Source organism: Panthera leo, chromosome C1 (genome assembly GCF_018350215.1).
Source record: "Panthera leo isolate Ple1 chromosome C1, P.leo_Ple1_pat1.1, whole genome shotgun sequence".
NCBI classification, from domain to species: Eukaryota; Metazoa; Chordata; class Mammalia; order Carnivora; family Felidae; genus Panthera; species Panthera leo.
In genome coordinates, this window is record NC_056686.1 from 207,598,563 (window position 1) to 207,625,190 (window position 26,628).

The window sequence follows — 26,628 nt, forward strand, 5'->3', positions numbered from 1 at the left end:
ATTCCCAGAACAAACAAAAATATAGATTGAATTCTCTGAGTACGTTTTCTCGTATTGCCCTGCAATACTAGAATTTCTTAAAGTATTACTAAAATGTGTCAACATTTGAGCTATGCCTGATGACTTCCGTGAAGGTGTTTTGTTTTTTTTTAAGTAGAGCTAATTTGTCAGTATTTCTACAATCCTCATACACCTTGTTAAAAAAAAAAGTGAATAAATCATCTGGATGTTTAATTGAGAGTTAAAATTTTTTTAATGTTTTAATTATTTTTGAAAGAGACACACACACACACACACACACACACACACACAGTAAGAGTGGGGGAGGGGCATAGAGAGAGGGAGACACAGAATCCTAAGCAGGCCCCAGGCTCCAAGCTGTCAGCACACAGCCCGACGTGGGGCTCAAACTCGTGAACTAGGAGATCATGGATCATGACCTGAGCCAACGTCAGACACTCAACCTACTGAGCCACACAGGCACCCCTAACTGAGAGTTTTAAAAGGCCAAACATGGTCTTTGAAATTCTATTTATTATCACACTCTATGATAAGTGTTATTCCTTGCAACCATAAACAACAACTGTAGAATATGAATCAGCATGTGAATTCCCCTGTCTTCTGGTGAGAGGTGCATGCTGGGTAGTGGCCAGGAAACCTGCCTCTTTAGCAGGCCTTTGCTAATTGCCATCTGTGTGACCTTGAGCAAGATGTGTAAAAGCTCTGAGCTGTTTTTACACCTGTCAAATGATCCGGATTATTTGCGTATTCAATCCTACGTCAATGTGCCTCATCTATTTTGTTATTCTGTTAAGTAACGCGCTTCATCTATCTTATTACAATGGAGGTTTTACTTTCTGTGCCTTCTTTACACAACCTGGACTTTCTTTCCAACTTTATTTGAAACCATGTAATCTGCAGAAGCCTGAGCTATTGTTCTTTCTCTATTTATATTTGAGGAGCTGACATCCCTGAGATGTTGGAATTGACATAACTGACACATAATGACAGAATTCACATGAGACAGGAGCAATGATAATAAATAAATAAATAAATGGCCCTGCTCCCTGGTGCCCTTTTGTTGTGGAAACATGGGAGCCTGTGCTCTCTTTTCCCTGGAGACTCCGGAGATGGAATAAGAGAAGAGCAGGGAGAGGACCCCAGTGCTCCCTTAAACTCACAAGAAAACCATGTCTAGCTATCTGGCTCTGACCAGCTCCAGATGGCAGTTTTAAAGGACACCAAGACATGCAATTAGTGTCCAGGCCAGGGTGCCCAGAAGAGTGAGCATTCTAGACTTGTACTGTGAGGAAGATGTGACCAGAGTGCGACAGACTGCCTCACTCTGGATTCTAAAGGGTGTCTGCTTTAAAACAGAAATAAACTCATTCTGAGTTGCTTCAGAAACAGGACTACCTACAACCAACAAATGATGGTGCTTGGAGGGAGGCCCACTTGGGCTCAGTATGAGAGCTTTCTAGCAATTAAAGATGTTCCAAAGGGAGCCAAACTGTCCTGTGAGGTGGAAACTCCCCCTCCCTGGAGCTCTTCTCCCAAAGGCAGGATGGCCAGCTCAGTAATGGCTATGCACACCTTGCTTTTCCTGAGCTGTTACAACTGTGATTTCAAGGTCTTTTTCAGCTTTAAGTCTGATGATTGAATCTAATACCCATCTGATAATGCAATTTAGTTCAGTGCCTCCTTCAGCACTTCCAATGTGCTGCCTTTTCTGCCTAATTAATCTGCCTTGATCACCTTTCATTATTTCCACTGTTCAGCAGTTGGAATAGAATGGAGGGACTTTGATCCTGCTGATTATGCCAATAGGAAGGGACAATTCAGTAGCGGGGTTTTTTTTGTCCATAGGAACCTCAAGGGCTCATCAACTGGAGCCTTGGTCTCTTTGTCACCAGATGTAGTGTCTGTATTTTGTAACCAAGGGATCCCTATGTGAGAGGGTGAAATTTCAGGAATAATGGCAGTCACAAACCCCAGAGATAAAAGCCTCTTGTGTAAATCATTTGAATCATCTAGATGTTCATAGAAACAAGGGATATGCAAGTTAATCCTTATATATTGAAATAAGAAAGACAGAAAGGACAGAAAGAGAAAAAAACCAACAGAAAGAAAGAAAGAAAGAAAGAAAGAAAGAAAGAAGAAAGAAAGAACAAAGAAAGGAAAGGAAAAAGAGAAAGAAAAAGAAAAGAAAGAAAGAAAGAAAGAAAGAAAGAAAGAAAAGAAAAGGAAGGAAGGAAGGAAGGGAGAGAGAAAGAAAGAAAGAAAGAAAGAAAGAAAGAAAAGAAAAGGAAGGAAGGAAGGAAGGGAGAAAGAAAGAAAGAAAGAAAGAAAGAAAGAAAAGGAAGGAAGAAAGAAAGAAAGAAAAAGAAAGAAAGAAAGAAAGAAAACAGAAAGAAATGGTATCTTAATGTTCCTCCGGGAAAATGGCATGACTGGTCATATTTACAAGTAATACTAATTTTCCAGGCAAATAACTTATTTTCTGGCCAGTAAGCAAGTCAGTTAGAAACATGTATGAATTAACAAAAATAACTTTAGCTAACTTGTGTTTGTCACTGAGGGTTGTTAGTTCATGCCAGGGCCCATGTGCTGGGTGAGATTGGAAAGGAGGGAGGGAGAAGCCATGGGTCATGGCCTACGTGGAGTAATATCCAAGAATGAAGGCTAATTAATTAACTGACCTGGGAGAAGTGTGCGTGCATTCATTCACCCTGTCTGTTCTCACTGAGGACTCTATTAGACACTAAGGACCAACATGAAACGTAGTCTTTGGTCTTAAGATGCTGTGTATAGTCTGGTGAGGGAACTAGACATATAAATCAATAAGTACACGATCTTCCTGACCAGAAAAGAAGCAAGTCTGGAAAAAGGATAATGCTGTCTGTCAGTTTTCATGTGTGTGGTCCCCAGACGGCCATGTGGAAAGGTTCATCAATGAAATAATCTTGTCTTTGTTTCTAGAGTTTAAGAGGGATTTGGGGGGTCTGGAGACTGACAAGAATCCTCTGTACCACTTCTGTTGAGAGAGTAAATGCTGATGAGGAAGAGTGGGTCAGAGATCTTGGGAAAAGTCAGTATCTGGAAGGGGACAGACTTGGTGGGGAAAGCCATCAGACCTGGAAACTGAAGTCTTTCTAGGTGACCCAGAGCCCCTGGGCAGGGACACAGAGGGAGAAGAGTGAGGTAGAACTGAGAGACAAGTGCAGACCCACTTGTCAGGGAAAATTCTGAGAAGGAGCCTCAGAATTAGCAGCGTGAACTGTGATAAGATTGGAATCCTGGAGAAAATATTCTGGTCATGAAAAGGTTGCTTCTAGTCTCTTATCCTTCTCTGTCCTTGTTTAACTTGAAAACCGTAAGAAGTTTAAGACGAGAAAGTGCAAAATGCACAGTCTGAAAGACAAATGTGAAACATAACGTGTATTTCTCACAGCAAGATTTCAACTCAAGATCAGATTTCAGTGTGAGAATCAGATTTTGAAATATATGGGTAGTGATAAATACCTCTTTATTCCTCTGAAAAGGTTTCTCTGAGGTTTCAATGTGTCTTATTGTGTATATTTCTTAGTGTAATTGTCTGCCTTCTATTTCTTTATTGGCAACAGCTATTTGGAAGATTTTCAGACATATTTTAATTAGAAAAATGCATTTTATAGGAAGCTTTTTATGACTACATGCAAGAAACTAGATTTATTCCCAAATAAAATGCTCAAAGGTACATTGATGATTTTCTTCCAGGGTTTTCAGCTTCACCTTCTGTTTAGGAGGCAGATGTGAAGGTACATGGGTGCAAGTCTGAGTAGCATGATTTCTTCAATCCTTTTGTTCAAGTTCCTCTAAATACATCTGCCAAAATTCACTGAAGACTAACCTCTGGGACTTGAAAACAAAGAAGGAAGAACGAAAGGGGGAAAAAAGACTCCTTTTTGTTTCCAAAGCTGTATTGGGCTTTTATTTAGTTGAGGTTTGAGACCCAAATGACACTTCCCCAGGATGTGTATGTGACTAATTTGAATGAGAACAAAGAAACTGATGTAGGTGGAGGTGCTTTGACACACATCCTCAGCCTTTCATATTTAGAATGTTATCCAAACCTGCAGGAAGGATAGATGCTGGATCCAATGTTCTGTGTAAGCATTTTTTAGTTTGGTTAGTTTCAGTTCCAGTGTTAGTAGATGCTGTGTGTGTGTGTGTGTGCATGTACGTGTGCATGTGCGTATGTGTGAGAAAGAGAGAAAGAGCGAGAGAGAGAGAAAGACAGAGGGAGAGAGAGAGAGAGAGAAATAGTAAATTCTTAATGTTGCTATTGGAAAAAAAAACACAGAAGTTGATAATAAAAGCAAGCATCTCAGTGTTTTGTTTGAAATCTGGAAGAGGAGGTAAAGAGAAACAGATGGGTCATTAGGCTTTGAGGCTGTGACATTTGGAAGCCAGAGTTCCATTTTCCTTGAAACTGTGAATAAACAGCTTGGGAATAGTCTATGATGTTCTTTTCTGATACTGGTTTTATTCCATGGGACGCAGGGCACCAAAAAGCAAGTGTTAAATTGTCTTGCTGTAACTATGATGCTGGAATGTATTACTTTTTCAATACTTTTAGTTCCTATATTTGATTTTAGTGTAACTGAGACTTAGGCTTATATGAGCCCCACTTAAAGGCCAGGAATCTTTCTGAGGTTTTTATTATAAGATGACCCTCCTGGTTGAAGTTTTATCTCATAGAGTAATACTCATGACATATGTTTACACAACTGCCTAGCTTGTTGGAGCTGGAAGGAACTATAGCAATGTGCATACAAATGAAGACCAAACACATGAGAGCAGGCAAAGCCTATTCAGAGCTTGCTACAGCCAGCAGTTACCCACCATCACTCCTAATCGAAGAGATTCGAAGGCAGGGCGAAGAACGAGAAAAGTTGGTGGGAGAAACTTAATGGCAAACAGGCAAGACTTCAGATTTGCCCCAAGTGGAGGCTGTTGGCATGGGGTAGTTGCCCGCAGACCAGCCAGAAGGAGGGCGTCCTATGTGATTGGATAGAGGTGCATATTTGATTTTCGCTGCTGGTCTTACATTAGAAGCCAGGGCAAAAATCCAGGAAGCTATCAGTTATTAATCAAGTTAATTATCAATCAACCCTGGTTGTTTGGGGCCAAACAGACTGTTGTTTGGTTGCCTGGATTGGTTGTTAGAGATCGTAGTCTGACTTCCTGTAAGTCTGACTTAGGGAGGGTACATTGGCTTTCTGGGCTCATTACTGTAGATGATGGGTTGGAATTCTATTTTAATATGTGGTCTGGCAATTGTCCATTTGTGTTTTCAATCTCTCAGTGATGATCTAGTCCAAATGTAGAAAGGTTACATAAATTCATAAAGGACAAATGGCTATGGTTAATTTTTTAAAATTTGTTTGAATGTCTATTTATTTTTGAGAATGAGAGAGAGAAACAGAGTGCAAGCAGGGGAGGTTCAGAGAGAGACACACACACAGAATCTGAAGCAGGCTCCAGGCTCTGAGCTGTCAGCACAGAGCCCGACGTGGGGCTCAAACTCATAAACTGCAAGATCATGACCTGAGCAGAAGGCAGACGCTTAACCGACCGAGCCACTCAGGTGCACCTACAGTTCATTTAAATTAATAGTATCTTTTACATGTATGACACTGCTTAGTTTTAAAAATATTTTAAAATAGAGGTGCCTGGGCGGCTTAGTTGGCTAAGCGTCAGACTTCAGTTCAGGTCATGATCTCGCTGTTCCTGAGTTTCGAGCCCCACGGGCTCTTTGCTGCCAGCTTGGAGCCTGGAGCCTGTTTCAGATTCTGTGTCTCTCTTTCTCTGCCCCCGCACCTGCTCATGCTCTGTCTTTCTCTCTCAAAAATAAATAAACATTAAAAAAATTTTTTAATGTAGAATACCATTCATTAGATCCTTCAAATTACATTGGAGAGGTTAGGCAGGGCTGATATTATCTTTACATTGTAGTTAGGAAAAATGAAAAAAAAAAAAAAAAAAAAAAGAAAAATGAGGCTCCAAGAGGAGAACCTGAGTGCTCAGTGGCATGGATTACTAGCCCATGACCATGACCAGGGCTGCAAAACTGGGCCACTCAGATGACCTCACCTAGGACCTCTTACTCTATTATAAACCTCTTCTACCTCTGCCCCACAGATTCTGGTAATATGGAATCAAAGTGGGACATTTGTCCCACATTGCTGAAAGTGGATGAGTATTTGAGCCTAAACATAAAGAAACCAAAATACAGATTCCCTGAACCATTTCTGTGATTTTTTTTTTTTTTTTTTACTGCAGTCTTTCCCAAAGATTCCTCATGTGAGTGATACTTCCAACGTGGTGACTTTTAGGGACACCTGATGGCTCAGTCGGTGAAGCATCAGACTTTGGCTCAGGTCATGAACTCACACGGTTCCTGAGTTCTAGCTCCACATCGGGCTCTGGGCTGACGGCTCGGAGTCTGGAGCTTGCTTCCGGTTCTGTGTCTCCCTCTCTCTCTGCCCCTCTCCCAGTCGCTCTCTCTCTGTCTCTCAAAAATAAAGACATATTTAAAAAAGTAAAAAAAAATGGTGAATTCTACAACTGTGATTGTTAGAGAATCAGATTTTTGCAGAACACTATTAGCTGTGTGCCACTTTGATATATTTATAACACTTGCCTGATCCTCTTATTCCATTAGGAACACTGAATTTCCACACACATCAGAAAGATGCCCGAGGAGTTGAGAAACCTATTAAACAAATAAATAAATTAAATACTTATTGAGCAGCATGCTAGGTGCTAAGGACACCACATGGAAAAAAAAAGAAAAAAGCAAAAAACAAAACTCAGTTCCTGCTTCCAAGGACTCAGGGCCTTTTGAGAAGAACAGATCCATCGAAAGATGATATATGACAGTATCAGTGTGGAGATGACCGAATCCCAGCCTGGGGTGGGGATATGGGTGGAGGAAGCTTCCGAGGATACTTAAGTTGAATAACCCGGTCTGAGGGGCCTTCCCCAAGGAAAGACAAGATACAGAGGTATTTGAAGCAGGTGAGGTCGAGGACGGTGGCGCTCAAGACAGCCTTGTTTTGGTGGCAGGTGGAGGGGGGAGGAAGAAGGTACGACCAGTTTCGCGGTGTTTCTTGAACACAACGTTCAGATGGGAAGTGATGGTGTGGAAGAGGAGTGGCAGGGTTGGGAGTCTTTTGGGTCATAGGAAAGAGATTAGACATACTTCTGTGGGTCACAGGAGCCTTCTGGAAAGATGTGAGTCAAGAGTACACTGTAAACAGGTTGTGTTGTTTTGTTTGTTTTTGGCTTTAAACACTTCTCTATAGGCACTATAGAAGGGCTGTGGCATCCATTCCCTGAAACAACACTGTTCTGAAAGTAACCAGCGGTTGTCGCTCATATTACAACCTGTGTGTTTATTTTTTTAAGCTTATTTATTTTGAGAGAGCGTGTGTGTGCGTGTGTGCTAGCGTGAGCTGCAGAGGGGCAGAGAGAGAGAATCCCAGGCTGGCTGGGAGCTGTCGGCACAGAGCCGGATTCGGGGCTCAAACCCACCAACCTTGAGATCACGACCTGAGCTGAAATCAAGAGTGGGACACCTAACCGACCGAGCCACCCAGGTGCCCCTTGCTATGTGTGTTCTTGAACACTTCTGTACATGGGTACCAGAATGCCAATTATATCCATTCCCTATAAAATACACTTGGTTCGATTTGCATTTTAAACAGGTCATTTGGGCAGTATATGGAGTTCATGCTTTGGAGAGGGAAGGATAGATGGAGACTAAGAGAGAAGCAGCAGTAATGATTAGAGTTGGAACCAAAGTAATTGAGGTAAATATGATACAAAGGGCAGCAGAAGAGAAAGCAAGATTTTCATAAGTAAAACCGGTAGAATATGCTACTGATGGATTTGGGGAGTAGCAGTTAAAGAAAGGGAGAGACAAGCTTTTAGTTTGGGTGGTTGGCTGGACGGGACAGGAGGGACTACTGGCTTAGTAAGAAATAGCGCCAGTCCAATATCTGAAATGTTAAATTTGTAATACCCATGGGGCATCCAGAGAGACCCAGCTGGCGGTTGGATAAAGGGGTGCAAAGTTCAGGAGAGGGGCACCTGGATGGCTCAGTTGGTTAAATGTCTGACTCTTGATTTCGGCTCAGGTCATGATCTCACAGTCCTGGGATCATCCAGCCCAGTGCTACGGTCTGCCCTGGGCATGAAGCCTGCTTGGCGTTCTCTTTCCCTTTCCCTCTGCCCCTCCTCTCTGTGTATGCATTTTCTCTCTCTCTCAAATAAGAAATAAATAAATAAACAAATAAATAAATAAAGCAAGCAAGCAAGCAAGCTCAGGGCAACGATCCAGGATTGTAGTAAACTATTTAAAAATCGCTAACAATCCTGGAAGGTAAAATCACAGGAAGAGTATATCTAATAGAATGAGAAGAATAACAGCTAACCTAGCTCTTGGGGACAACATATAAGGGATGGGTGAAGGAAGAGAACATATGAATGACATGGAAATGGTGTTGTGTGTAGAACACAACCCAGGAAGATGGGCCATTCGGGAAGCCAAGAGAATCGAAGATATAAATGAGAGTAATAAAGGAGTTGTCAAATGTCTTAGAAGTGTTTTCTAAATTTGCCAACTAGAATAGGAGCTCTTAGCACAAGCAGTTTTACGAGAGCGGTGGGCTGAATTCAGGAATTCACAGGGGGTAGCAGAATGAATGGAAGATATGACAGTAAAGACAGTGAGTGTAATATGCTCTTTAAGAAGTTTCCTTGAAGTTGAGTGGAACCTGGGAGGCTCAGTTGGTTAAGCGTCCGACTCTTGGTTTCAGCTCAGGTCATGATCTCACAGTTCATGGGATCAAGCCTGCATCAAGCTCTGCACTGTCAGCGCTGAAATTGCTTGAGATCTCTCTCTCTCTCTCTCTCTCTCTCTCTCTCTCTCTGTCTCTCTCTGTCTCTCTCTGCCCCTCCCCCCTCTCAAAAGTAAATAAATAAACATTAAAAAAAAGAAGTTTCTGGGGTCTCGGGGTGGCTCAGTCAGTTAAGCCTCCAACTTCGGCTCAGGTCATGATCTCACAGTCTGTGAGTTCAAGCCCCACGTCCGGATCTGTGCTGACAGCTCAGAGCCTGGAGCCTGCTTCGGATTCTGTGTCTTCCTCTCTCTCTCTCTCCTCTGCTCGTGCTCTCTCTCTCTCTCAAAAATAAATAAGCATTAAAAAAATTAAAAAAAAAGAAGTTTCCTTGACAGTGAATGCAAGAGTTACTAAGAGACACACGATTCATTGAGGTTCTCTCTTCCAATGAGAAAACTATTTCCCAGTGATATTAACCTGCACACGGTGATCTCCATCCATTATATTGAAACGGTGTAATCTCCAACACATTTCCAAGTTCACAAAAATAGATTGAAAGCATATTAGAAAATCATTCTTTAATGTTTTAAAAGAATATGGGAAGAATTTGACTTATGTTTAACACAATGTAATTCTGGTTAACACACAGAATCGACAGAGGAACTGAAAGTCCGAAGTCACAGCACGGAGCCATTACCAAAGCTGGAGAGCAAAGAGAGAGGGCATCACGGGGCATCTTCCAGAGAGCCTATCAAAGCTCAGGAATGGGATGGAACACCAGGACCGCCTGTAGTCACCAGCAGACTGGGAAGATGCTCCGTAAGCCCCACCTTGTTAGCAGGAAACCATAGCTCAGGTAAGATCATGATCTCTCACCCGGTGATTCCTTGTTTCTCCAGAAACTACTTTTACACAACTGTCGCTTAGAGAACCATAACCACAGATATCACTGTCTCGACCCATAGAGACAGCATAAGTAGCCCTTCACACAAAGGGTTGAGACAATATATTGTCTCGGTTGGTGGGGGGGGGGCATTAGTCACAGGGACATAGAGAAGTGAATAGCGCTTCTTGGAGCTGTATAATGAGGCAGCTCTGACAGCTTGAAACATCTTGTATTACGTTTCTTTAAAAGCATGTAGAGGCCTCATCTAAAGCAGTTTTGTTCTGTTTTGTTTTTTAGAGAAAGAGCAAGCAAGTGGAGGAGGGGCAGAGGGAGAGGGAGAGAGAGAATCTCAAGCAGGGTCTATGCTCATTGCAGAGCCTGATGCGGGGCTCGATCTCGCGATCTTGAGATCATGACCTGAGCTGAAATCGAGAGTCAGATGCTCAACCGACTGAGCCACCAGGTGCCCCTAAAGCAGTTTTAATTTATAAAGTTTAAGTGATTTAGAGTTTATGTCTCCTTTGTTTCAAAATAGATCTTAGGCAACTGGGAAGAATTCAACAGAAAGTGAAAGTGAGGATTCATAGGTAACAAAAACTATCTGAAGGCAGTGGAGACAGTCTAGATCATGAAGTATGTGCAGTGATGAGCTGAACTCTGTAGCTGGACCTTGGGCATGCCACTAAGTTTCCAGATCTAAGTCAACCGAGTTAGAACACCTTAATGGAATTCACCTTTAAATTTCCCAAGCTGCAATTCAGATCTGCAGTGTAATTTTGAATTGTTGATAGATAAATATTATTAAACATCAAGTTTTTAGAAGCAGCATATGTTTGCTTTAAAGTGATTAGTCTTCATGAGGGACTCACCTAGAGCTGTCGGTGTAGGAGTCACAAATAATCAAGTGACCTCCCGTAGTTTTCAGGTTTCTACCCGTTAAGAATGTTAGAGGTCTGAAGAAAAGACCAATCCTTTAGTGTTCTTTTCAACTCTGATACTCATCCTGGAAACCAATTGACATGTGTTCAGCCTGTGGTCTCTCTAGTAGTCATGCACAAGTTAAAATTGGAACAGTATGAATGATCTCTGTATTTGGGAAGGGATGTTTCTAGAACAGGACCCAGACAGAGACAGAGCAGTAGCTTCCCCAGACTTAAAACGTAACTCACAGTGTTGGTGATGGACCCACAAAAATCTCGGGGAAGAAACAAGTGAATTTAGCAGAAAGTAAAAATGTATTTTTGTGAGTAGAGTATAAATAGCTATAGGTGTTTGAGAAGATGCATGTATTTTGTCAAAAAGAAAAGAAATGTAGGGAACAAATTAGATTTTGTAGAAAAAACAACACCTCTCCCAAAGAAGGTTGACATCACTATCCAGTTGGGACTTATGATTAATTTTAGGCTTATTAGTAGTATTTTTTAATTATTTAAATTTGTACCAGTTCTAGGGGTGCCTGGGTGGCTCAGTTGGTTTAGCGACCGACTTCGGCTCAGGTCATAATCTCACAGTCTGTGAGTTCAAGCCCCGCGTCGGGCTCTGTGCTGACAGCTCTGAGCCTGGAGCCTGCTTCGGATTCTGTGTCTCCCTCTCTCTCTGCCCACCCCCCCGCTCATGCTCTGTCTCTGTCTCAAAAATAAATAAACGTTAAAAAAATTTAAATTTATACCAGTTCTGTTTAAAAAAAACATGAATGATATGTACTCTTACTGGGACTAGAGGTCTAAAAGCAAAAACATTACCTGAATGTTTATTACGTGACAGCCACTGTCCTAGTGTCTGAGAGCACAATGATGAATAAGGCATCCTTGCATTTAGGTGCTCAAAGTCAAGTGCAAGACAGACAAATACAACCATTACAATATAATGTGTTAGATACAAATAATGCATGAAACAAAAGAGAAATCAATTCATTTCTCCTGGGAGTGTATGATTTGGGCAAGAACAATCAGGGGATTTTAGTGGGTAAAATAATAACAGCTTGAGGATGTAACATTTGACCTAGTAGAGCTTGAATCATCAAGAGCTGCTCACCAGGAAGATGCTGGAGAAGAAGTCGGCCGTCTGGATGAACACCTAAAATGCTGTAGGATGGAACAGAGTGTGTTTGGAGTGAAACGCGGGGGAAGACTGACAGAAGAAACTACAGAGTTGGTTGGTTCCAGAGAGCAAGAATCCTGAAGGGCCTTGTATATTACCTAGAAATGCTTTCAGCAACAAAACGCCAATTACGTGGCTTAAGTAATAATGGCTTCTGCCAACCCCCATTGCACTGCCAGCTCCAGGTATTTTCCAACTGTTCACTGTTATCATTGAGGACACAGGGACTTTCTATTTTTTTTTTTTTTTAACTCTGCCCTTCTGCTACCCTTGACGATTTTTTCATGATCATGAGCTGACATTTCTGGGCATCGTGCCCCAGCAAACAGTCCCTTTCATCTGGTGGGCCTAAACTGGGAAACATGTCCTCTGGACCCATCATCACTCAGTGAAGGGGAATGGGATCTCCATGAGTTTACAGAGGGCCCTTCTTTCTCTTAAATCTCTCAGAAATGAAAGCAACAGTCTGTTCTCAGGGATAAGGGGAGAACAGCGTTACATGAGCAATGGACAGTCTCTGCCACATCATGGTCAGGGTTTGAATATTATGCATAGCTATTTTGTACTCAAATATTTTTAAGATAGGTATAATGCAATTCCATTTTCATCATGAAAGGTTCATGATGACTCCAAGGCTTCCGGAAGTGGTGACTGCGTGGCCGTTTATTAAAATAGAAATTGTCCATATGAGTTGCGCACCATAGTTTAGGTGGGGAAGTCAGGACTTCATTTCTGACTATGCTAAGTTGAAAGCGCTCTGGGACATCTAGTTAAGAAGCTAGTAGACACTTGGAATTATAGGTCTGGAGCTAAAGAGACTCAGCAGTATGACAGACTGAAGTTAGAGATGTTTGGAGTGTTTAGAACCCTAAGACCAGATGATTGTAAACTATAGGAAAAAGCCATGGAGACAGCAAGGAAAAGGAGTGTGGACCCTTGGCAACCAAACATTTTTAAGTGTGGGCAGAAGAAGAAGAATTTGTGCTATAAATGGAGGTGAAACAATTAGATGGTCCACAATTAAACTTTAACTGAACCTTCGGAAGGGTGCATAAAAATGAGTACAACTGTGATATGTTTTTGACACTTTGACGTGACTCCTCCGAGAAATTTAGAGTGTAAACAGGATTTATAACACACTTTCACTTTCTTCAACTGCAAATTCCTGAAGCGTCTCTTCTGCTTGTTGACATCTCAAATCTGCCTTCCTGGGTCTTTCAGCTCTGTTTGTAGGGCAGCAAACCTTCTGCTGATCGGAAGAAATGACATAAATATCTTCAGTCCCGCACCCTCTCCATCTTACGTGACGAAAGAAGTAGATAAAGGTGGAAAAAAAATATTTTTGGAACATTTTGATAAAGACGCTTTTGTGCCTATGTTAAAAGAAATGTGAGGGGCGCCTGGTGGGGGCTCAGTCGGTTAATTGTCCAACTCTTGTTTTCAGCTCGGTCATGATCTCATGGTCCATGAGATCAAGTCTTAAGTTGGGCTCTTGCTGACTGCACAGAGCCTTCTTGGGATTCTCTCTCTCTCCTCTCTCTGCCCCTCCCCTACTTATCCTCTCTCTCTCTCTCTCTCTCTCTCTCTCTCTCCCTCTCTCTCTGTGTCTCCCACTCTATAAATAAATAAATAAATAAATAAATAAATAAATACTTAATGAATAAATAAATGTGAAATGCAGAAGCAAATGTAGAGTCCCACAGACAACAACGTCAGTGCAAGTTAGGGTTTCTTATGTACCAGAGAAACTATCACCATGAACACTCAAAAGAGCATTACGATTACTTGAACAGTGAGATGGGCTTTGTCCATCATAGGCAAATAACCAGTGAAGGGAGCATTTTGTTTGGAACAGAAGTTGGTATTGACTCTTCTCTTTTCGTCACACTACCTCTTCATTATTTTCTCCTCGCCACTGGGCCACTGAGAAACGAATCCCTCTACCAGAAACACCTGAACTGTGACCCATAATCTTTCTCCCTAAACAACAGAGATACTCAGGTCCACACCTAACGCTAGAGAGGAAAGAATACTTCACCTGTTCCACCTATCAATACCCACCTCTGCCAACTGTCTTGCCTCTGGTTTTCTCTCTCTCTCTCTTTCACACAAGCACACACACACACACACACACACACACGCGCGCGCGCGCGAGCGCACGCGCATGGACGGACTGCTACCCGTCACAGTCTATCGCTTTACCGAAAGTAGTTTAGCCACTTGGAATGGTTGCTTTTAACAACTCTTTTGAGGAATGGAAGAATTACCGACATAAAGCAAAGGAACGTGTCAGGAGATCTCAATTCTAATTAACATTGCCACTGGTTGCTGTGTTACTCTATTAAAGTCACTGCTGTTTAGTAAATCAGGGATTCCCCAGAGGGTGATTCCTGAAGGCAGTGGAGGATGGGGACCCAAATGCTCATGAAAATAACGGGAAAAAGTGGAAGTTATACAAGTGAATATAATCACAAAAATTCAAATTTCAATCACTGAATCAATCAACAAATAGTCTCTAAACAGCTTGTATCCAGCTCTGTAATGGTTTCTGCGGGACAGATAATCATGTCTGTGCCGGTGCATGTGCACTAACACGCAGACACACACACGCACACACATTCACACACACAGGTTATACGAAACACGGTCTCTGCCACTCAAAGATCTTACTATGCTTCCTTACGGCACAAAATGATGGAACATAAATTAATTAGTATAACTAAGTGTATTTTTATGGTCACCTACTGTTTACTGTACATTAATATCATCCAAAGAAGAGAAAACTAGGGCAGGCTTGAAAAATGATGGAGGGCTTAATGGAGACGTGGAGTCTTAAACCAAGATCATGTCAGGTATTATTTTTAATCAAGTCTTTTTGAAATAATGATAATTATTATTAATTGAGTAGAGATGTAGAGAGAAGTTTCCACATGGGGCAAAGAGGCTGAGTGAAGGTGTAGGCACACCTGTCATGGCTTATCCCTGCCAAGCCAGACTGACTGAAGAAGCATTTTTGGAAGTAAATACAGAAGGCCTTGGCTCAACTCTATATGGAACAATCTTGAAAAGGCCTCAGTTTCTAGGGTCACCTAGGTGGCTCGGCCCGTTAAGCATCCAACTTTGGCTCAGCTCGTGATCTCACGGCTCGTGGGTTCGAGCCCCGTGTCAGGCTCTGTGCTGATGGCTCAGAGCCTGGAGCCTGCTTCAGACTCTGGGTCTCCTGCTCTCTCTGTTCCTCCCCCACTCGTGCATTCCGTCTCTCCCCCTCAAAAATAAATAAACGTTGAAAGAAGACCTCAGCTTCTATGTGTACAACGATGTGTGTTTCTGCCATTTTGAGGAGATCCACCACGGGATGCAAACTGACGTGCCAGGAGGACCAGCTGTAACATTAGCAAGTAAATGAGAAGACGTGCCTCCTTCAAAACAGACGTGCTCTGCTTATACATTCCATACGTGGGGATGTTCCTGACTCCCACAAAGCATTTTCCCCATCCTTCCGGAAACTTGAAGTTTTTTTCTTATAAGTTATATATTCCCACATTGGCTAGAATCTTAGACATGAAAAAAAAAATATTCCCCCATTGCAAAGAAAGTCTACTGCGTACTGATGAGCATCAGGACTGAATAATGGACATGCAGGTGACCTGGAAAGCACAGGGGCCTCTCAAGGGGACAGAAGCTATTCAATGCCAGCTGATGCTCACCATGAGAACCATTTACCCCAGATTTCAAGATTTAATTGCTATTATGTGGACTCTCCCAAGTTTTAAATACGGCTCAAATTTCAGGAGAAATTGAATCGAATAATTCACTTCCTCTGGCTGGGTAAGACCTAAAGCTGCCAGTTTGCATTTTCTGGCTTGTACATCAAGCAGTGACCATTCCATGAGGCATAGAATTGACCCTGAAGCAGAGAGGTTGGGTCATAGAAGAGGCAGCAGGTGCCGGTAGACATCCTGCCCTCTTGGCTTTCATTTTTCAGAAGCTGTACCTTCCTGAGAAGGATGTGCTGAGGGTCTGAGTGGGGATCAGAGAATGGCACATGGCTTTTGATGAGCAAGAAGGGAGGGGGGATTTCATAACTTTAGAAGAAGAGGAACTGAGGTATGGCATTCTGTGAATAGTAAGGACTAGCAGCTTATCCCTTCACGACATCCTGGAACACTGGCCTGGCCTCTGACTGGGACAGGTGGACAGGTGGGTGTCATAGAGTCCGGATCTGGAGTTCTCTCTTGTTCAGCAAGAAAGCAGGATGCAGGATTAAAAATGTGAGAGAAGCTAATGTCCGGGAGGAGGCAAGAGCCCCGAGTAAGGGCCTTTGCTCCGTTTTTATTAGGATCAGAAGACTTATAAGCATGATGGACGTGCACAAGGAAACAATGAAACCATGAACATTAACTCACGGGCATGGGGAAAAGGGGGTTTTGGAGATATGTGGTGTTAGGGGTTTGCGTCAATACAAAACAAGATTCTCGTGCTGGGCGAAGGTTGTTTTCAGCAGACATGGGGCACCACATCTGTTTACCTAAACTGGCCTAGGGGACAAGAAAGACAGAGCATGCTACCTCAGGGTCAACAAGGCACCTGTCTTTTGCTAATGAGCTCACCTCTGGGCAATTTTGTCCACTGAGGTCCATAGCCCTATTTACCTGTTTACCTAATTTGGTCCTTCCTTCCTGTGAAAGCTGCTTTCTGCTATTGTACTTAGTTGGGGGTGGGGAGGAATTTCTGCCCTGAATACCTAATCTTGTTTACCTCATCTTGAATATTTTCATCTTGAGATTCCCTATTCCTGTACCTTTGTCCTATACTGGGGACCTTTGTCCCGCTTGTCCTATACTGGACCTTTGTCCTATACTGGGGAACTTTGCCCCGTTTACCTATTTTATTTACCTAATCTTGTTTACCCAAACTTGGATGTGTACATCCTATGGCTTTCTAATTATTTATGCTTTATTAACCCATCGGTGTAGGCTCAGGGAATTCCTAAGCTTGTTCCCCACAGGTGGGTAGAGTTCACATGAGGTTTCCAGTGAGGCCAGACTTCATACTTTATGGTTCGAAATCCCCAAATAGGAACTCTGCCCTTCAAGGGAAAAAGAGACTCCCTCATGATGACCAGTATGGCCTGAAGACTTAAAAAGCCATCTTGTAGATTCTGCTCTAGAGAACAGTTCTGGGCCTTTTCGTGACCCATTGCAGGGAAACATTTTCCACCACCGTTCATGAGTCAGTCCTTCACATCCAAGAAGAGTCCTGTGCACACAAGTTCGGGGAAGCAAGAACACACATAGTTTTGGTTTCATTGAAAGAAAACAAAGAAATGTGCCAATTCTCGCACGCCACATTTGTAGAGTAATATTTATGCATAAAATATAAGATAGTGGTTGAGCACTGTGATTTGGCCATCCAGTAGATCTGGATTTGAATTTTAAATCTGTTTTTTCTTTGTTTTTTTTTTTTGTATTAGTGATAGCATGGGGTACATCCCATCATCTCACTGAGCTTCATCATAAGGGATAGACAGTAATAGTATCTAACTCAGAGATGCTGTTGAGAATTAAAGGTGAGAATTAAGTGAGATAATGTGTTAACACACTTAGTATGGTGTCTGTAGCACTACAGACATTAAGTAAATACTAGTTATCACTATGACTCCAGATACCTTTCCAGATATCTTTACAAGAGAGCGCAGAGAAACCCTGGTACGGGGCAATGCAAGAAAGTTTCTATAAGTGGTGGCATTTGAGCTGGGCCTTGAGCTGAGACAAATTTAAACAGAGACGGAAGCAAGAGAAGTGCAGCCAGAGGGATCTTGGGTTGTTTTGTTGGGGACAGTGAGAGCTCCAGTTCCAACCTGACCACTGAGCGTACCCATTCCCCAGACTCTGGTTTCTAAGACATTAGCCACTCTAATTCATATTCTAATCATGTCTTTGAAGAATAGGAAGATTACAAAGATGTTAGGGTGTCAACCAAAGGCCTAAGATTGGATATCCACCAAGGAGATCTAGGTGAATGGGAGCCATTTAATACAAGCAACAGAAAACCAGGGTTCAGCAAAGGGAATGATGATTGAATTCCAGAGTGTAGTCTTTGAATACCAAATTTTTACCAGTTGAATTTTTTAAGCTTATTTATCTATTTTGAGAGAGAGAGACAGTGAGCATGCACACGCACAAGCGCACACACGAGCGGGGGGGGGGGGGCGGGCAGAGAGGGAGAGAGAGAATCCCAAGCGGGCTCCACACTGTTCATGAGGCTAGAACTCAAGAACCATGAGATCGTGACAGGAGCTGAAACCAAGAGTCTGACACTTGACTAACTGAGCCACCCAGGAGCCCCTTTACCAGTTGATTTTTAAGAAAGATGCTTTCCTCTTGAAAATTCCAAAACCTTTTTACTGATGATGCTGGAATCACTGGCGAACTTTGCTAATAAACCTCCTGGCAGCTACAGCTGAAAAACATTCATGATCCAGCCCTTTATATCCAAGAAGAGTCCTAAGTACACAAACTGAGAGAAGTTGACCAGTGTCAAACTGGGCAGCAGGACTGGGAACTGTGGAATAGTATTTACGACAGTAATTCCTGGCAAAACATACCAAACCTACATGGTTTCCTTCTCTCTTTTTTAGTTCAGGTGAACCATGCTTTGCAACAATGTTAATAAGTTAATATTTTGGTGGGAATGACTTGAGGAAATTACATTACACTGCTGTGCCCCAGTTTTTCTATCTTCATAGAAAAGATAAAGGAAATCTCACTGTGTAGGTCATTGTAAGGATTAATTTTCAAAACGCATAGAAATGCCTGGTATAAAGCTGGCTTATAATAGCTAGTAGGCCCACAGTTTATTCTGCTACCCTTCAATTTTACTTAAAAAATCTGAAAACTTTCAGGTTTTTTTTCTAGGACCAAGACTGAATGTTTCCTTGGGAAAGCACAGCTCAATGCAAGTGTGATACAGGGTTTTCTCTAGATACACATGAGGTAACTGGCTACAGGACCACTGACAGTCCGTGCTTTTGTTTGTGGATTTTCCAACAAAGATTTTAGGTCAGTGTCATAGCCATTTTCGGGTTCCCCTGAGGCTACATTTATAAAATTTGGGGAAAGGATCAGGTGCAGGCTTTAAGACTTGGTTGCTGCATTATACAGAATCATCATAAAAATCTTAATCTCTCGCAGTGTTTCTGTTGTGCTTGTAGCAATGAACGGGATTTAAAATCATGCTGTCGAGGATGTGCAAATCACAAGAAAATATTGATATCACCAAATGTAAGCATATCTTTTAATAAACACCTGACTTGACTTTCATTCATTCATTCATTCATTCATTCCCTTTATATTTATTTTCTAACAAATATTTCTTCAGCATCTACCCTATACCATTGCAGGGGCGAGGTGCAGAGGTGCAAAGTGTGCAAGGCAAGGTCTGGTAGACCAGACCCACATTCCCAAAGGGTATAGTCTAACAGGGAAGACAGAAATAAAATAAAACATTCTCTTTTTTTTAAGTTTTATTTTATTTTTTGAGAGAATGAATGAGACAGAGCGTGTGCAGACAAGTGGGGGAGGGGCAGAGAGAGGGAGACACAGAATCCGAAGTAAGCTTCACGCTCTGAGCTGTCAGCACAAAACCCAACGCGGGGCTTGAACCCACGAACTGTGAGATAATGACCTAAGCTGATGTGAGATGCTTAACCAACTGAGCCACCCAGGCGCCCCTAAAATAAGAGTTTCTTATAAATGTTATGAGGGGGGAGTACTAAAGACAGTGACATGATTTATTCTCTGGTAATTCAGACAGGCTTCCTAGAGAAAGTGAGATTAAATTTGATACTGGCATGACAAATACGAGTTAGGAAGTAAGAAGGGATAGAGTGTGCCTACAGCTCACTCACTGAAGTGTGGCTGAAAAAGATGTACTTTCAGAACCCAACTGGTATTAAGCATTTTAATATGGTGACATAATTCCCAAACCATATCCTTTTCTCCTTCTTCCATTTCTTCACATGATCTGGCACATTTGGGATGCAGTTATGGTCCCAATACTCTCCTTCCCTTGTATCCGTGCTCTTGCAATGCACTTTTGTAGTTTCTCATCAGGAAGCAAGGTCTGTTTCTTACCCCCTTGAATCTGGGTTGGCCCCGTGTCTTCCGTTGACCAGTTGAATGAAATGGAAGGGACTGTGGGTTCATTTCTGAGCTTCAGCTTCAAGAATACTTCTTGCTCTCTTCTAACCCTGCCACCACCATGTAAACAAACCGGAGCTAGCCTTTTGGAGAAGGGGAGACATGGAGGAGAGCCAAGAGTCTTCGGCCTTCGTGTAGCCAACCCCCAAACATGTGAGAAAACACAACATGAGATTGCAGAAATACCTCCTTGACCACAGGCACATTATTGAGCCCAGCTGGGACCAGAAGAACCACTCAACTGATTCGTGGACTCAGGAACGGAACCAAATGAGTGTTGTTTTGAGCCACTGAGTTTGGGTATAGCAGAAAATAGTTAACTGACAAAGATGTCACGGTCTGTTTGAACTTTGCTGGTTTTCCCTCAAATGGAAATGCGTTATTGTGATGATTAGAAGAGCATGCTCATTGCAAAACAAAGTCAGGGGTGCCAAAGTCAGGGGTACTTGCCTGAAGCCTCCGACTTCAGCTCAGTTCATGATTTCATGGTTCACAAGTTCAAGCCCTGCATTGGGCTCTGTGCTGATGGCTCAGAGCCGGGAGCCCACTTCGGGCTCCCTCTCTGCCCCTCTCCCACTCAGGCGCGGGCTCTCTCTCTCTCTCTCTCTCAAAAATAAATAAACATAAAAAAAAAAGAAAAACAGAAAGTCAAAGTAAAAAGTGAAAGCCCACTCTCCTATCTTTTGCTTTGCCGTCCCATGTTTCAAAGCATAACTTTTAACTGTCATGGTGTCACTGTCTAGGAGCTATGTATTGACAGGAACCACGAGTTCTCTCTCATTTTGATCATGCAACAGGAACAAAACACCAATCTGGTAGATTTCAGGCCTCCACTGTAATTTGGGCTTTTCTGCAGGATGTTGACTAACTTCCTGCTTGGCTCCCCAGCAGCCCTCAGCAGCTGTGGGCTTTAGTGTCTACGACCCTCCAGGCTGTCATTCTGTACAGTCGGCTTAGGCACCAGAACATAGTTCTCCACATCTGCTCTCCCTCTCAGTTATAATTGGGTTCATGGTTATTTCCTCTGGGAACACTGGCCAGATCTCGTTGCTAGGTTCTGCTCAGTATTTTCACACTCTAGCGTTTAACACTCTCTTCCCTAATTCTAGTAGTAAACACATAACAGAATTCTCATTTGGAGAGCCTTCGGAGGGAAATGCAAGTCAGATCTCCAATAGCCCACTTTTATTTCTCTGTGGAAAACTGTGACTTTGGCCCGCTAGAATTTGTGATCACCAGAGAAATAGTTTGGTTTGTACTTCTCCCGATGCTGGCCAGATGGCTTTGAGAAACAAACAGAAAAGGGGAACGTGGGGTGAGTTAACCATTTTAAAACAGCCAGAGTGTGCCTTTATCGGAATTGAATGTAAATAAGCAGGGTATCACCTGTGGAAAGGTAATTTAAAAATGATAGAAGGTAATTACTCTCACATAGCAAGGCAAAAAGCTAGACCATAGGAGCATAACTTGCAAAGGAAGCGATCAAAATGAATTTTGTTGTCCTTAAGTGAACTCTCATCTCTAGCCTAGGAAAATGGTTGCAGGCTGAGAGACTAGACTCTAGGTATTAGAGAAACTAGGCAGAGCAGAAAGCTGCCGGGCAAATAACTGTCCAGCCACTGATGGTGGGTTAAAAATGTGCATAAAGTGGGTTTTCCATGGACCAGATTAGGCCAGAGAGAGAAACCCTGGGGTTGGATTAGGTCATGTGATTGCCAGGAGTGGCGAGGACTCTGCAGGACATGGCTCCAGGGGTACTACAGGATGTTCAGGGGGCAGCCAGAAGGAGATCGCCAGGTGGGAGATGGCCATTCAAGGGAGGCCTTTAGGGTACACTCGAAAGCACCCCAAGAAGAGAGTTGTTCCCTTCTTCTTTCATCTCTGGTGTCAGTGAAGAAGACCTTCCCTACCCCCTCTCCTCAACCCCTCCCTCCTCTCTTGGCCCTTGTGAAGGCAGATATGGTGGGGACCAAGTTAGGGGCAGAGGGGCAGCCTGGAGATGAGGCAGAGAGAAAGGTCGTCTACTTGTGTGCCAGGAACAGGGCTAAATGGGCTAGGAGAGAATGTCTCCTTGAAACAAAGTTCAAAATTGTAATTAATGTAAAAAAAAAACAAAAACCACTAGACATTTAAATTATTACTCCAATACGACTTTTTTTTTTGACTTGAAGAAACTGATTTTTTTTTGTCTTTTCAAGTTTTTATTTAAATTCTAGTTAGTTAACATATAGTGCAATATTGGTTTCGGGAGTAGAATTCAGTGATTCCTTATAACACCCAGGGCTCATCACAAGTGCCCTCTTTAATGCCCATCGCCCATCTAGCCCATCCCTACCCACCTCCCTCCATCAACCCTCAGTTTGTTCTCAGTCTTTAAGAGTCTCTTATGGCTTTTTCCCTCTCTTTTTTTTCCTCCCTCCTAAATACTCATCTGTTTTGTTTCTTAAATTCCACATGTGAGTGAAATAATATGGTATTTGTCTTTCTCTGACTTAATGTCACTTAGCATAATACACTCTAGCTCCATCCATGTCATTGCAAATGGCAAGATTTCATTCTTTCTGATGGCTGAGTAATATTCAATTGTGTGTGTGTGTGTGTGTGTGTGTGTGTGTGTGTGTACCACGTCTTTACCAATTCACCAGTCGGTGGACATTTTGGTTCTCTCCGTAGTTTGGCTATTGTTGATAATGCTGCATGTACACCTTCAAATCTGTATTTTTTGTATCCTTTGGGCAAATACCTAGTAGCGCAATTGCTGGATTGTAGAGTACTATTTTTGGCTTTTTGAGGAACCTCTGTATTATTCTCCACAGTGGCTGCACCAGTTTGCATTCCCACCAAGAGTGCAAGAGGGTTCCCCTTTCTCCACATCCTCACTAACACCTGTTGTTTCTTGTGTTGTTAATTTTAGCCACTCTGACAGGTGTGAGGTGATATGGACAAAATTAATTATCAAAATGAAAAGGAAAGTTCTGGGAGTTGGCCTAGGCTTTATCCAAAGGACAAGAAAGAACTGCCTACTACCCCACCGCGGGTTAGAACTGGTTTGTGGGGAAAAAGGAATAACTTTGTTTTCTGATGGCATTGGAGGTCCTCTGCGTTCAATTTAACAGTGAAATATACAAGTTTAAAGAAAACAGAACTTGATATAATTACAAAGTGTACTCTAAGATTATTGCACATCATATTTAATCCAAATTATGGAATTTAAGTTGATCACTTTTATGGATCGTCTGTGACCCATTTAAAATAATGCCTTATATTTATTTGCCATGTGTTAGCTTTTTCAATACTTTTATAAGTGCTCTCTCATGTGATCTTCACAAAAACCTATACATCTCTGGCGTGGTGTTGTGATCTGATTACTTAGGTGACCAAACTGATGCTCAAGAGAAATCAAGTAAATTGCCCATTGGTATGTAGCAGATTCAAATAAAAAGATGGCTTTCAGGGGCACCTGGGTGCCTCAGATGGTTAAGCATCTGACTTCAGTTCAGGTCATGATCTCACAGTTCATGAGTTGAGCTCCCTTCTGACAGCTCAGAGCCTGCTTTGGATTCTGTGTCTCCTTCTCTCTGCCCTTCCCCTGCTCATACTCTGTCTCCTTCTCTTCCTCAAAAATAAACATTAAAAAAAAAAGAGAAAGAAACATCTTTCAGGTTCCTGACCCTTAGTACAGCTCTCTTTCCATGGTTTAATTAGACTGGGTTTCCCTATTTCCACCTGCAGGCTCATAAATCCATTAATTTATTCATCCATTCATTTATTTAGCTAATTTCTTTCAATATAAAGCTATCAAGCATTGAACATATGCCAGTGGGAGAAATTGCCATTAATAACAAAAGTTAAGGATATAATTAATCTGTAACCAAAGCCAACAACCAAGGAAAATGACGCCACACTTTTTCTTGAGTGTGTTACACGGCATCCAGGAGACATGGGAACTGAGATCTCAGGTGAATTAGGGGGGAGAGCATGAGGGTATGGTGAGAGGAAGCTGAGGGCCTGACAAGGGCTAGGCCCAGCTGCCTATATGAGTGACTCCTGATCTTTAGGTCTTTAGGTCTTATCTAAAGATGACAGGAAGTCGCTTATGGATTTTAAACTTGGGGCTTGTGTGATCAGATTTACAAAGTCAGCTAATGCATCAGCATCCTAAACCAAAGGAAACAGAATTATGAAGATAAATGTGCTGCCCTAAATAACTTGCCTTGTAAATCCAAAGAAGAAACATTTTCTCTGTTGTCTCAGCTCTGAAGTTCCTCTGTCCCTATAACAAAGTGAGGGGTGCTTACAATGGATTGTTTTGATCCATCTAAAAATTAATTCTTGAGCACCTGAACAAGCATGTCACACGTGGGTTTTTTCCCCCCGAAAAAAACAGCAACGGTATGTGTGCTTGTTTTTCTTTGGTTTCATCGTCTACTCATTCAGCAAATTTCTCCCAGTGAGAACACCTGTTTGAACAGCACGGTATGGGGTAATGACAGATGACCTTTGCCTCCAAGGAGCATATATGATGGGGCTGATTTTATATAGCAAGGGGGCATTATTGCCCCCTTAATAAGACAGGATGCTGGACTTTGTTTTGCAGTAGTGTGCTGTGTTTTCTCTAAACCATTTATATTCTTTTTCCTATTTTTTTTTCTATCAAGATGGTTGGCTAAAGTTATGGGAGCCATTTGGAATTCAAGAAATTTGATGATGCTAACTGGTATGCGTAGGTGTGTGTATAATTTTAAGCCTGGGTCTTATGTGATCCAATGTGCAAAGTCAGCTAACTACTATCATATACAATACATAAGTATATGTGTGAGTACACACACACACACACACACACACACACACACAGTCCCTTAAACTTGGTTTCTACTAAACATGTATCTAGACCATGGCATTATATACTATACAGATACCCTGAAAACTGGTGGGAAAAAATACAATTTGATAATGATTTCATTTTTGTCAGAGAAATTCTGAATTTCCAGGTACTCTCTGTGTGAGTCCCGTGGGAAAAAAATAGTTACCCAGGCAGATACAATTCAGATAACACACAAGGTAGCTCCACCTCCTTGCCTCTCAGTAGATGAATCCTCTTTGAGAACCACAATGACAATACACTGGCTTGAGTGTTGACCTGAGTGCCAGCTCCTTCTGCCTTTCCCTGCAGGGAGCATGGTTCCACCCTGTGCCCTCTCTCCGAGGACTCCTCCTGACATTACTCCCCAGTTGCCCGTGGTTGGCTTGCTTTGCAAAAGCCCTGTGGGTATGCTGCACCAGCAGTATTCACAAAGAATGCCCCGTTTCTGAGAAAAGCCATAGGAGACATGACAAAGAAGAAGGTTCCTTCTGACTTATGCTGGGCGTTTACAGAGACTAGTTCTGGAAGCTTTGTAAGCCTAGCAGAGTATGTATCAAATAATAGTGGCACTCCCACCTACTGTCCAAAACAGGCACTGCATTTTCCCCTCAATTTTTTTTTAAATGTTAAAATTCAGTCGGAGTCTGGTCAATGTATTTTTTGCCTTTTTGCTGGCAACTTGGGGAAAGTGAAAGAAAGGAAGACTATGCTTTTAACGTACTAATGAGACGTGCAAACAACTCGTCTTTTACCCTGGCTTCATTCTTTAAAATATGGTTTAAAATAATTCATTCGATAAATAATTCATGAGTCCTGATCAAGGGTCAGTTATGTTACTCAGGGGAAATGTATGGGGGAATGAGACAGACGTGGCTCCTGTCTTCACAGGGCACATGATCTAGTATATGAGGGAAGGGAAAGAAGGGGGGGGGGGGGGGACAAATGCACCAAGCAGAGCGGAAAGGCGTGATTAAAATCATAGAGGCAGAGAAGACGTGGGGCTTTAGGAGACCCTGACGGGGCGTGGCAGGGGTGAGGCTGCAGATGAGACTGGTTATATAAACTGAGTCGAGTGTACCTTTGTGAGGAGGCGGTTTAGATCTCCTTATAGTATAAGCAGAGGAGCCGAATGGTCAGATTGGCCTTGAAAGAATACAAATAGCCAACATTTCTTGACATCTATGCAGGTTGCTTGGGTAAAATCTCCGATTATTCTCTTATTTCTTGCAAGAACTTCATAAACTGGATACATTTATTTCTTCCCATCTTACCTGCGGACAAACTGAAGCTTAAAGAAGTCAAGCAAATGGTCCACGATCGTCCGCTGCTAAGTGACGAGAGCTTAGCGGCCCTGACTCGAGAGCTCCGGCAAAAATCAGAAGGCAGCCCTCATTGACTGACTTGTGTCACATGTCCTCCCCTGAGCCAATCAGTGAGTCTGAGGGGATGGAATAATTGATTGGACGGACCTGCGTCACGTGGTCACTTCTGGGTCTGGAATCGTGGCGCCTCCTTGCACAGAGCTGTAAGGTCTGAATGTGTTGGTTTTGTTGTTCTCCAAAGGAAATTCAAACTGTTCTTCCAGCAAAATAAGAGCAGGTGGATTCTGGACAGGTGAAAATGAATGACAGACTACCCTTACCTCGCTTAAATTTAATTTTAAAGCATTTTTTTTTTAAATCACGTTTA

The 26,628-nt window shown here is 42.4% G+C and overlaps 1 protein-coding gene across 1 annotated transcript in view; it reads left to right on the forward strand.

Annotated features, from left to right (window-relative positions):
• NYAP2 (neuronal tyrosine-phosphorylated phosphoinositide-3-kinase adaptor 2) overlaps positions 1-26,628 on the forward strand; it is a 252,007-nt gene that overhangs the window by 174,799 nt on the left and 50,580 nt on the right. The window contains exon 4 of the mRNA XM_042950330.1: positions 9,538-9,744. Coding sequence (XP_042806264.1) covers positions 9,538-9,744 — 207 coding nt within the window. The remainder of the gene's footprint in view (positions 1-9,537; positions 9,745-26,628) is intronic.